General features: G+C 41.5%; 2 protein-coding genes across 2 annotated transcripts; one reads left to right on the top strand and one right to left on the bottom strand.

Annotated features, from left to right (window-relative positions):
* The first annotated feature begins 471 nt into the window (after positions 1-471).
* On the top strand, positions 472-7,721 carry ccdc33 (coiled-coil domain containing 33). Its single transcript, XM_022754282.1, has 11 exons — positions 472-541; positions 1,369-1,565; positions 1,708-1,771; positions 3,851-4,046; positions 4,839-4,927; positions 5,045-5,194; positions 5,340-5,433; positions 6,674-6,798; positions 6,873-6,962; positions 7,048-7,164; positions 7,258-7,721. Exons 1-11 carry the CDS (start codon positions 491-493, stop codon positions 7,321-7,323), a joined length of 1,239 nt encoding a protein of 412 aa, XP_022610003.1. The 5' UTR covers positions 472-490; the 3' UTR covers positions 7,324-7,721.
* LOC111228419 (cholesterol side-chain cleavage enzyme, mitochondrial) lies at positions 7,372-10,885 on the bottom strand. Its single transcript, XM_022754281.1, has 9 exons — positions 10,474-10,885; positions 10,061-10,216; positions 9,717-9,916; positions 9,417-9,620; positions 9,081-9,241; positions 8,833-8,999; positions 8,290-8,368; positions 7,980-8,171; positions 7,372-7,885 (listed from the first exon to the last, which is right to left on the bottom strand). Exons 1-9 carry the CDS (start codon positions 10,740-10,742, stop codon positions 7,751-7,753), a joined length of 1,563 nt encoding a protein of 520 aa, XP_022610002.1. The 5' UTR covers positions 10,743-10,885; the 3' UTR covers positions 7,372-7,750.
* Positions 10,886-11,113: the final 228 nt, after the last annotated feature.

Raw genomic sequence — 11,113 nt, 5'->3', positions numbered from 1 at the left:
TTATGGAAAGGTCCAAAGATTCAGTGATTATGTAAGAGGAACTTTGGAGAGACTGGAGAGAGAGAGAGAATTTTTGGAAGTCACTCCTCCGAATGAATGAATCATTAATGGATATTATATAATATATACATATGATATTATAATAGGAATAGAAATCTTCAAAGTAACTCGTGACTAAACTGTAGAAGAGTAAAAAGTACAATATTTGGTTCCAAAATGTAATGGACTAGAATTACAGTAGAATGGATTTACTAAAAATAAAACTACCTCAAAATTGTAGTCAACTACAGAACTTGGGTAAATGTACTTTGTACTGCAATGTTTTGAATATGAAACATGATACCACAGTGTTTTCTACATAACAGGAGCCCTTTCCATTGGCCTGAATGCGTTGCCAAGGCTTGTGTTGTGGTTACAATCTGATTGTTCAAACTTTCACATCCACCACCAGTTATGTGTTCATTCTTCTGATGAGGACATTTCCTGTTGGATGAAGGCCTCAAAAAAGACAAAATCACTCAGCAGCCCTGCAGCTACAAAGGTAGGCTCTGACTGTGGAGGTATTTGTGTTGGAGGGAGCGCCTGTAGGAAGATAATAGATAATGACTCTGTTTCATGTCATTTCTTTGAATCTGTGCTACCTGGCAACTGCAGCCATTGACAGTGTACACTGTATATGCAAGGCTCATACTCAAAGGACTTTAGGGCCGTTGAATTAGAGCTCTCATGATATAAAGTGGGTACTGTATGCATAGTGATGTAACAGCCTTTATATTCAAGAGATGAAGAGGCAGAACAGGCCACATACAAGCACAGTGAGTGGTTAGAGGGCATAGCTGCAACGTTTTTTTTTTGGATAAAAGCTTTCATTTTCTGTGAAAACAGGACTGGTAGATTTAATGTTACCATTGCATAGGTCATTCAGCTCTCCCACATTGTTATGGGTGATTGTTTAGCATTTTGCTTGTTCTGTACAACTAACAGTTAATGCTTTCTTGTGGCTTCTGTCATCTATTTAACCTAACCCTGTTTTGTTGGAATTGGCTTCACCTCCTGCTGTATGTGTAATAATGATGACAAAGTATTGAAGTGATAATCCTTCCCTTTGCCACAAACTGGCTTTGCAGATTTCATGTAGGTGATTACCTTTGTTTGGGGTCAATTATATAATTGAACTCCAAAAATATAAACCCTAAGAGACTAATTTGAAGTAAAACTATGTGGTCTTTATGTGGTTAAAGATGGTCTCAAGGTCACCAAACACAAGATTAAGGTTAAAAGTTATGTTTATTTTGTGCTATTCCTGACACAATTTCGAGCTTAGTGTGGAGTTAGAGTTTGCCACTGAAACCAGTGTTTTCTCTTCAGCTTCAGAAGGACAGATATCACCTCCCACCTCATGATGCCCTGGCACAGATCCTACCAGATTACCAGTACCTCGCAAAGACTGAGCTCCAAAATGCAACCAATCAGGAGCAGGAGAGACCCACTCAGAGGGCAGAAGCCACACAGGCCAACAAACCCAACATAAACCACACATATCAAGTTCATCAGCCACATATACGGTAAGACAGAAATGTGTGAAACATGGATTTATTGTGACGATCACTTAATAAATAATATTTCAGTAAGACTAAAACAGAGATTTTATAGATTCATTTCACTTACTGTTATGAGTCATTTTTATGAAATGTGTCCATGCTTCAGACCCCCTCTGCACAACTTTGAGGATGATCCCAACATGGCAGAGATCGCCAACCTCCAAACTAAGGTGATTGGACACAATCAATACGTTAACTCTACAATCAATCAGTGAGGCAATCCCCACTGTCACGTTTAGTTAGTGAACAGCGACAGGGGAGGGCCTGTGAGATGAAGCAGAAACTCACAGCTGCACAGGAGACAAAATGGCAGCAAGTGGAATAGATTAACATTTCTCAGACTGATTGCACTTAAGGAGGATCGAGCTGATGAGCTTTAAGCTTGTGCTAAGGTCTGAGAGTGTTGTATACTGTATGCATATCCTGACATTTTCTCCTGTTGCTGTGAGCTTTTCTTCAGAATTTGATTATTTATTTAAATTCGCTGTTTAGATTTGTGGATTGGCTGAAATGATATGTATGCATGTAGATTTTATGTTGCTTCATGTAGATTTTGACTGAATGAAGAAGAAGGCAGAGCTCTTGGTATTAATTGGATGATTTCACAGTGACACTGCATCCATTAGTGCATGATACTACTGTACATGCATAATGATAATGATAACGGATTGGAAAAGCCAAATTAAGCATCACATCCTCATGCTTCAATCCAGCTACTTTCTTTCTTTGGTACATTATTGTCCAGGAGTGACAGTATGTGTGACAGCTAGACCATTTTAATGTCTTCAAATCACAGAGAGGGGAGGGAACCTCCAGTGTTCACCGAGGTTCACAGAGGCTCCCCTTTTATTTTTGACACATGAAGGGACTTTCCAGACTCATCATGGGGAGCCGTCCTTCCCATCATGCCTGTGGGCCCCCCAACAGAGACACCACCTCATCTACAGTCATGATTGTCACCTCTTCCCTGCCCTTTCAATTAGATGCTCAATTTCACCCTTGTGTCCCATGGGAGTCACAAACACACCATCCGAGATTGGAATCTCCTAATCGCCCCCACCACCACCACCACCTCACACACACACACACACACACACATGCAGCTGGACCCTGCTTTCAGACTCCATTCATTTCCATCTATTCAACTTGATGGAGGGGCATGTGACAGAGCAGAGAACAATACTGATAGACAACAGGCTCATGCATTACACAGAAACATGCCCTGATAACAGCTCTGCAACAATACATTTCCTGGAAAGCATCTCTGAGTGCTTTCCAGGAAACTATAATCAGTGAGGATTTTCTTTTCAAAGAAGGGCAACAAGAATGTGAAAAGGCAAGCAAAAAATTTGTAAAATTCAGTGTCATTTTTTAGTCTCACTGAAATACCCTCAGGAATTTGGCAGGAGTTTCACCTCTAGAGTTCAGCAAATGGGCTTTCACAGTAGCACGCTCCCTGAATGCACCGCTAGGATTTATCCAAAATCCTCAGTTAAAGCTCCCGTGACAAAAGACCTTCGAAGGGTAGGGTGTTATTGTCCCCCTGGATCTGAGGAGCTGGGGTCTGAATTCATTGTAACCCAGCCTTAGACAATCGATTAACAGGAACATCACACTTTATGGCATAATTGTCTTTTTTGGCTCAACTATGTCCCATTAGCCATTTCTCATGTTATGTGCTTATTTTAAACTGGGAATAATCAATTATTTATTGAGACACTAAGCCTCATGACAAACTATACATGCAATGCATATTTGTTGCTGGGATCTTAGTGTTGAGAAATGTCCTGTTGACTGCATCCTGGAGGACTTTATCAAAAGATGGGGTTGAAGAGACACCTAGAGGCGGTGTTCATGTAGAACAGCACAACATCAAAACATCCCACCGGACTACTTGGGATTTTGTTGACAGTTATGTGACATTGGCCCTGTTTTGCTCTCGATATTTGTAGAAAAAAAGAAAAGACATGAGACTGACTCAGACAAAAAAACACCAGTCAATGTTTCTGGCTATTTGAATACAAATGAGCTTGAGGTTTTCCATTGGGGGAAATGGTTTTCAGTCATTTTTGTACTTTACACTAACCTTGATTATCATCATGCAACTCAAACCTAAACACAGTTTTACTAATGAGCACTGAAGGGGATTGACTTGGAATGGGGATGAAATTACTATTGTTAAAAAACTATAACAAATATCCCCCTTCAAGATTCTAGCATGAGATTGACAGGCGACACTTCTCCATCAGGAGGTGGAAAACTATCGCTCAGCCATGAATAAGATGGCAGAAGATATCATAGTGCTGAGGACGCAGTTGGTGACGGTGGAAGCAGAAAACAGCCAGCTCCGCAGTGATCTGTCTCTGCACCAGCACCTTGGCCCAGATCTGCTGGATGACACAGACATTGACGTCATGACCAAGGCTGAGATTTCTGACCACATAGGTAAGCCACAGCAGGGCGCTATGGTTAATTACTCAACCATTCATTCATTAGCGCGCTGTCTTAAAACTAGCCTGAACCAAAACCATGCAAAAAAAAAAAAAAACAGTGACTGACATTCTTTCAGCTCTTCAAAAGGTGAGATCAAATGTAGACAAATATTCAGATTCATTAATGTCAGAAAGTTTACTATCCAGCCAGCAGTTGTTGAACCTTCACTCCATGTTGCTATGAATTTATGGGCATTTCACTGGCACACGATGTAGTGATGTGGAAGGTGGCCCACTGTGTGTTTGCAAATCCTTGTGAGTGTCTCTTCCCGAGCAGACTGTGCTGTTTTGTGATAAGGCAGCTCATTTAGGCCACAGACCCTGATAAGCTCTGTGGGTAGTACATCCCTTATCTCCTGAAGGACAGTTTGTGACCCTCAATGAAAGGATTTTCATGAAGGTTTCTCTGCCGGCATCAAAGCAGGGACTAGATTTAAGTCACATCCGAAAGAAAATCCATTAGATTTCAAAGGACTTATTGATGGGTGCTTTGATCATTATTGTTCAAATGGCCAAGCCTCAGACTCGACATGTCCATCTTTCTAAATTTTAAATAGTTTCAGAGTTTCCATATCAAATGCTCACTCTCATCTTAGGTATGATTAGCTGTCAACTTGCTTTTCCCAAATGAACATATGAATCCAAAAACCAGCACGTACTTATGCCTGCACAAATAACAGACAGAAATGTATCTTTACCCAAATGTATGCTGCTGTGTACAATTTGTCCTGTTGTTCTTTTGAAGCCTCTCTGAAATTCAAACTGGCAAGTGAGACCAGTAAGGCGGCCTCGCAAAGGGACAGGATCCAACAGCTGCAAAATGAGCTGATCAAGGTTAAAAGATGAACCAAACACACATTACACAAATGAAACTTAAAACAATTTTTGTCAATGTATTTGTCGTGTTTATGTGGTTTTCTACTCTGTCTTCTTTACATGTGTGTTGTGCAGAAGAATGACAGCGAGAAGCAGCTGCTTAAACTTCACAGAGCCCACCAGCAGCAGCAGCAGCAGCAGCAGCAGGAGGAGCATCTGCAGCACCACCAGAGTCGCTTGGCAAGGATGGCAACTTTGGAGGCCACAGTCAAACAGCAGGAAAAGGTGAACAGTGAGCAACGCTGTCTGTTCACTCTGCACATATTGGTATACCAGTTGTATCCAATTTATCGACAGGGAATGCTTCTGTCTATGAAATGCATATGTGAGGATAATATCCTTTATACTTGTGCTATGCCGATTTTTTTAGGTCATTGAGAAGATGGAGAAAGTCTTAGATGGCAAACTCAGAGAGAAGAACAGACAAAGTGGTGACAAAAGTCTGGCGTTGAAAAAGCACAGAGGTGAGTGGACCGAGTGAGATGAAAATATACAGTCACTGAGCACTTTATTAGGAACATCATACTAATACTGGGTAGAGCCTCTCTTTGCCTCAGTTCTTCGTGGCATGGATGCCACAAGATGTTGGAAACATTGCTTTTGGATTCTGGTCCATGTCGACCAGCTACACATTGATGCTGTGACTGTTCCGTTAAACTGGACGCCTTGTCACGTTCATGAAATCAGTATAAGATGACTTTTGCTTTGTAACGCAGTGCATTATCAAGCTGAAAGTAGCCAATAGAAGATGGTGGTGGCCGTGAAGGGATGCACATGGTCAGCAATAGGGCTGCACAATTAATCAAATTTAATCAAATGCGCAATATGGCCAAGTGCAATATCCAAATCGCAGGACCTGAATTTTTTTGATAAAGATAAAATGTTGTTGTGCATTGTTAGCACCATTAGCGTTGTGGTGCTACGGAGACGCCCTGGCCTACAAATCATATTCTCCAGACGTAAAGGAACATGTTTGTTTGGTACAAGACCCAACAAAAATCACATCACCATTTTTATATTTTTTTCAGTGAAAATAAAGTGCAAAAATGACCATTCCGACTGAATCAGACCAGGTTACATTTTCCCAGTCTTCATCTGTCCATTGTTGGTGAGCCTGTGCCCGCTGCAGCCTCAGATTTCTGATCCTGAGTGACAGGAGTGGAACCCAACGTGATACTCTGCTGTTTCCATCTGCCTCAAGGTTCAACATGTTTTACATTCAGAGATGCTTTTCTGCTCACCACAGTTGGTGTTGATCTGAGTTATCGTGGCCTTTCTGTCACCTCCAACCAGTCTGGCCATTCTCCTCTGACGCCTCTCATCATCCAAGTGTTTCTGTCTCCAGAACTGCTGCTCACTAGATGTTTTCGTTTTTTGCACCATTCTGAGTAAAAACTCTGCAGACTGTTGTGAATGAAAATCCCAGGTGATCAGCAGTTTCACAATTACCCAAACCTCAAACAATCAACAATCGTGCCATGGTCAAAGTCACTGAGATCACATTTTTCCCCAGTCTGATGTTTGATGTGAACATTACCTGACGTTCCTGACCTGTATCTGCATGATTTCATATATTACACAGCTGCTACCTGATTAGATACTTGCATGAATAAACAGGTGTACACATGTTCCTGATGCTCAGTGGGTGTATATTCACGAAAACATGTGTGGCCAGGACACTAGACCTCTCTTCGTGCTGTGTAGGTAAAACTGACCGCAGAACAGAAGAAATAGAGTCGGCCCTGGCAGCAGAAAACTCTCGTCTCAGAGAAGAGCTGGACAGGATTCGCAGGCAGCCTGCCCCCGTCATCATACAGCAGGCAGCGCAGGTACTCCCACACATTCAAGTCAATTGATTTCTCAATTGAAATTCTCAAAGTGACGTGTATCATGCCCCCCTCAGAGAAAGGAAGTACTACCACTCAAGGAAAGACTGAGTTTACTGAATAAACTAGAGAAGGCGGAGGCAAGAGTCCAAACACTGGAGGCTCAGGTAAAGAAATTAAACATTCTTGTACTGTATATGTCTCATTCATGGTTCATGGTTGCTTGCATGTTTTGCCTTTGTTCTAATACAGATGGAGGAGAACTTTAAATTGTGGGGGAGACAGAAACAGGATCTTTTGACCAAACTGAGCGAGCACAGGCACGGCTTCGTCCGATCATCCACCACAATCCTTCATAATGTTTCTTCGGTCAGTTAGTCATTCATCAATTTTACATACTGTGCTTCATTTCATAAGGTATTCAACATGGAATGATTTACCCCGCTGTTGTACTTCTTACAGGAGGGGGTTGTATCAGATTCCTTAAATCAGCAAAGCATACAGAGGAAGCGGAAACCTGAAAAGTGACCTGCAAATGAACTACTGGAAAAAAACGTACAAGACATATTTCCTGTCAGTTGTATTGTTTTATTTATTTTTTTAGGTAGTTATTTTTTTTATATTTTCACATATTATGGAATAAAGATACTGTACATTCCAGGTTTGTCAGTATATTGTACACACACAGACTACACATTTCCATTATTATTCACTAAGTAATATACAAAACACATAATTAATTTGTTCACCAGTTATGGATTATCTGAGGTAACTTGTTCATGCACATTTCTTTTTCCTTCCTCGAGTTTTTTTCTTGCTTTCTGTCAGCGAATCAGGTTGGAAGATTTTACTCTGTATTTACAGTATATTGTGGTACCTTGTGAAGCCCTTTACAATTATGTATGATAAAGGATAACAAAAATGGGCCTGATTTGTCATGCACCACATTTTTCTCTCAAATATGGTGTTGCTGACTAGTTTGTAGGGGTTTCAAAGTCAGAATTATAGGCTTTTCTGGTAAGAGGATGAGCTCAAAGGTACTCTGCACTTCCACATAGCGCTGTTTCTCCACTCTGAAGTTCTCAAGCATCTGCAAATGCCAAAGATAATGGAAACAATTAATATGATGTGTAAATGTGTGATAAAATGTGGTGAAAGTGCTCTTTTTTCTTTGTATATCTCACATGGATGAGGAAGAGTTGCATCTCTGTCTCAGCTATTCTGCGTCCTAAACATTGGCGGGGGCCAAAGCCAAAGCCCAGGCTTCTGAAGTAGTGCGTCTCCGTCCTCAGCCAGCGGGAAGGCAGATACTGCTCCGGACGAAAAAACACCTTGGGGTCTCTTCCCATTGCATATAGTCCTAACTGAACCAAAGTCTAAACACAAACACAAAACGGTGAGCATTCCCTCTGACACTGCACAGTCTCTTTAAAAAAAAAAAAATACAAAAAAAAATACAAAAACATGACTTGAAGATTCATAACTGCCTCTTACCCCAGCTGGGATGTGGTAGTTTTGAATAATGATGTCTTCTGCTATGTATCTTTGCAAGCTCACTGCAACTGGGTGTAACCTGTGGTATGAAAGTGAAAATTCAATATTGAAAGAAACTTTTTAACTCTGTAGCAGAATTGAGAGTTAAAAAAAGTTCATTATCAGAGCAAATGCATTATGGGTTAGTGGAAAATGTATTATTGTATTAGAGAAACTATGTGTGATATCGTATTAGTGGGCCTTATTTAAGATTAGGTCTACCACAAGGTGCATTTTGTACTGTAGAATGCCTCCGAGGAAATTAAAGTCTTCTAATGCACCTATAATCTACTGCCTTTGTTGAAGAAAATCATTCAAGTCCTATGTATATATCTATATGAGGAAATTTTGTGTAACTGCACCTCTTTGAATACCTATGCATTACAGTGTGATACAGACAAGATCAAGGGTCAACTTAGCAGGGGGCAGGAAGGGCTCCCAGACTTAGACAGTTAGCAAGGGCAAGGGCATTGTCACAAATCCTTGTGAAACTGTTTCTTTCACCTCAGTGTTTCCTTCAGAGCTCCTTTAACCAAGGGAATCCGCTTCAGCATCTCCAGCATGTCTCCCTGGCTTTCAGCCCGAGCTGCCGCCACCTCCGCCCTCAGCTCCTCCTGGAGGTTGGGGTGCCTGGCTAGTTCATACAATGTCCACAGCAGCGTTATAGAAGTCTGAAACACAAAAACAGAACTAAGCGGTCTTAAAAAGCCGAAAAGAAGTCACACTCTGAAAAGAAATGATTTGTTTCTCACTGTATCTACTCCTCCAGCCATTAGCTCAGTGATGCTGGCCTTGATGTCTTCAATGGATAGCTTGTCCAGCATAAGCAGGCTGGGCAGGACTCCTGGGTATTTCTTTTGAGTGCCAGTTTCCTGACGCAACTGTCTGTAGATGTTCTGGATGCAGCGGTCCGCTGATGCAACAAAAGGATGAGACTGGAATAAGAAGCTCCACCGTATACAGTACAAATGGAAAAAAGGAAAATGTTGTTTTCAGGCTATAATCTCAATTTGGTGTTCTGCTAATACATCTTGAAAACATCATGACATCAAAACTGTAAAAATTCATCCTGGTACTCTGAGTCCGACCTTGGTTGAAGATCCCATCCCAAGCCTCCACATGGTCCCGCCACACCTTCGCTCCAATTTGTCTCAACAGACCAGGAGGTATGTAGAGCATGGGTGAGGTAGTCTTGAACATGAGGGTGATGCAGTTGATGAAATGTTGAGCTTCAGGGTCAATGTAGTCCAGCATCAGACCCAGACGCTCACCATACAGCACTGAGCTCACCGCTGTGTAAAGAGTAAGCAATGTGAGGAAAAAAAGGGCACTGGCCGATACAGTGAGGATAATAGATAAATATCAAGAGAGTTGAAAGTAAGTCTTACATTCTAGTGCATATTTAAAGAGTTCTTGAGAGAGGTCGGTAGTCCATTTGTTTTGGCCACTTCGCTTTATCTTTTTGTGAACTCTAGCCACAAAATCCTGGCCCACTTCATCCAGCAAAGGCACAAAGTTTTCCAGCACTTTTGGGGAAATCACCTCCTTGTTGAGAATCACCCGGTTTGATCTCCAGTCTTCTCCATTCCTGCAGGAAGATAGGATGTCAACTTCAAACTAGCCAGGCAACTAGTAGGCACAGTGTTATAGCAATCAATAAAACCTGTGGTTCCGTCAAAATATTAGTAAAACAGAAATTATACAGGTAGAAACGTATAATAATACCACATACTTTAATAAAACTCCATATTTGCGATTCCTGTAGTCTCTGTATGCTGTCCACGCTTCAACTTTCAGCCTTTTAGGATAATGGCCCTCTGCTTTGAACACGATGGCAGCATCCTCAGGATTGATGATATTTACACTTTCATAATAACCTATTTTTTCTCTGACATACACAAAGAGAAAAGAAAGGGTGAATATATATCAGCTGCTTGTTTTTAGAAAACATGACCTTGTGGATTGTAGGTCACAGATATTCTTCTTGAACACAAAATGTTTAGATTTGGACAACAAAATATCTTGCTAGTGACGTAATTCAAAGTCCTTGATGTTTTGTCATTATTACTTGAGATACACAGTAGCATTATGCAGCTATTTTATTTTTTTTTATTAAAGTAATGTAAACCACCTAGACATCCATACCTGTAGATGGGTCCAAAAGTTTTGAAGTTCTGAACCATAATGTGGTGAAGGTTTCTAAAGCCATCCAGTTTCCAGAAATTGTACAAGTTGGCCGCCCCATTCTTCCACAGTCCAGGAATCTCCCTGAAAGGCCTGACAATACTGCCACTTTCTGAGAACGCCTGTTTGACCACTGGCATGCTACTGCTGCAGCGCACACCTGATGTCAACTCTTCTATCCAGGGTAGGGGCAGCGTCACAGGGCTGCGCCACACACTCCACCTAGCCATCGTGGCAACAAAAATGATCACTGTGCTCTATCCTCAGCAGCTTCTCTGGCTCTCCCAGGGACATCTGGTGCAAAAGGAGGCTGGTCTAAATAGTCGCCCCCCCCCTTGCTGTGCTGATAAAGGCTCTCCAGTTGATATTTACAGCCTAATATCTGTCTGTGAATGTTCTCATTCGTCCAGGTCATTGTTATCTCTCTCTCACATTAAATCGAAGGCAACTGGACTTGTATTTGTCTGTGGAAGACGTTTCGCCTCTTATCCAAGCTAACTGATGAAGCTGCTTGAGGCGAAACGTCTTCCACAGACAAATACAAGTCCAGTTGCCTTCGATTTAATGTGAGAGAGAGATTACAGCCTAATAGAATACACCA

This window comes from Seriola dumerili, unplaced genomic scaffold (genome assembly GCF_002260705.1).
Source record: "Seriola dumerili isolate Sdu_G_001 unplaced genomic scaffold, Sdu_1.0 BDQW01000219.1, whole genome shotgun sequence".
Classification (NCBI taxonomy): domain Eukaryota; kingdom Metazoa; phylum Chordata; class Actinopteri; order Carangiformes; family Carangidae; genus Seriola; species Seriola dumerili.
This window is presented reverse-complemented; position numbering and strand designations above follow the sequence as displayed.

Excerpts from the sequence above, each read along its gene's own strand:
- ccdc33 (XM_022754282.1), top strand. The coding sequence starts at position 491 with ATGAAGGCCTCAAAAAAGACAAAATCACTCAGCAGCCCTGCAGCTACA. Across the intron at positions 542-1,368 it reads GCAGCCCTGCAGCTACAAAG|CTTCAGAAGGACAGATATCA; the intron begins GTAGGCTCTGAC and ends TTTTCTCTTCAG. Across the intron at positions 4,047-4,838 it reads TGAGATTTCTGACCACATAG|CCTCTCTGAAATTCAAACTG; the intron begins GTAAGCCACAGC and ends GTTCTTTTGAAG.
- LOC111228419 (XM_022754281.1), bottom strand. The coding sequence starts at position 10,742 with ATGGCTAGGTGGAGTGTGTGGCGCAGCCCTGTGACGCTGCCCCTACCC. Across the intron at positions 8,172-8,289 it reads ACTACCACATCCCAGCTGGG|ACTTTGGTTCAGTTAGGACT; the intron begins GTAAGAGGCAGT and ends GTTTGTGTTTAG. Across the intron at positions 7,886-7,979 it reads TGCAACTCTTCCTCATCCAT|ATGCTTGAGAACTTCAGAGT; the intron begins GTGAGATATACA and ends TGGCATTTGCAG.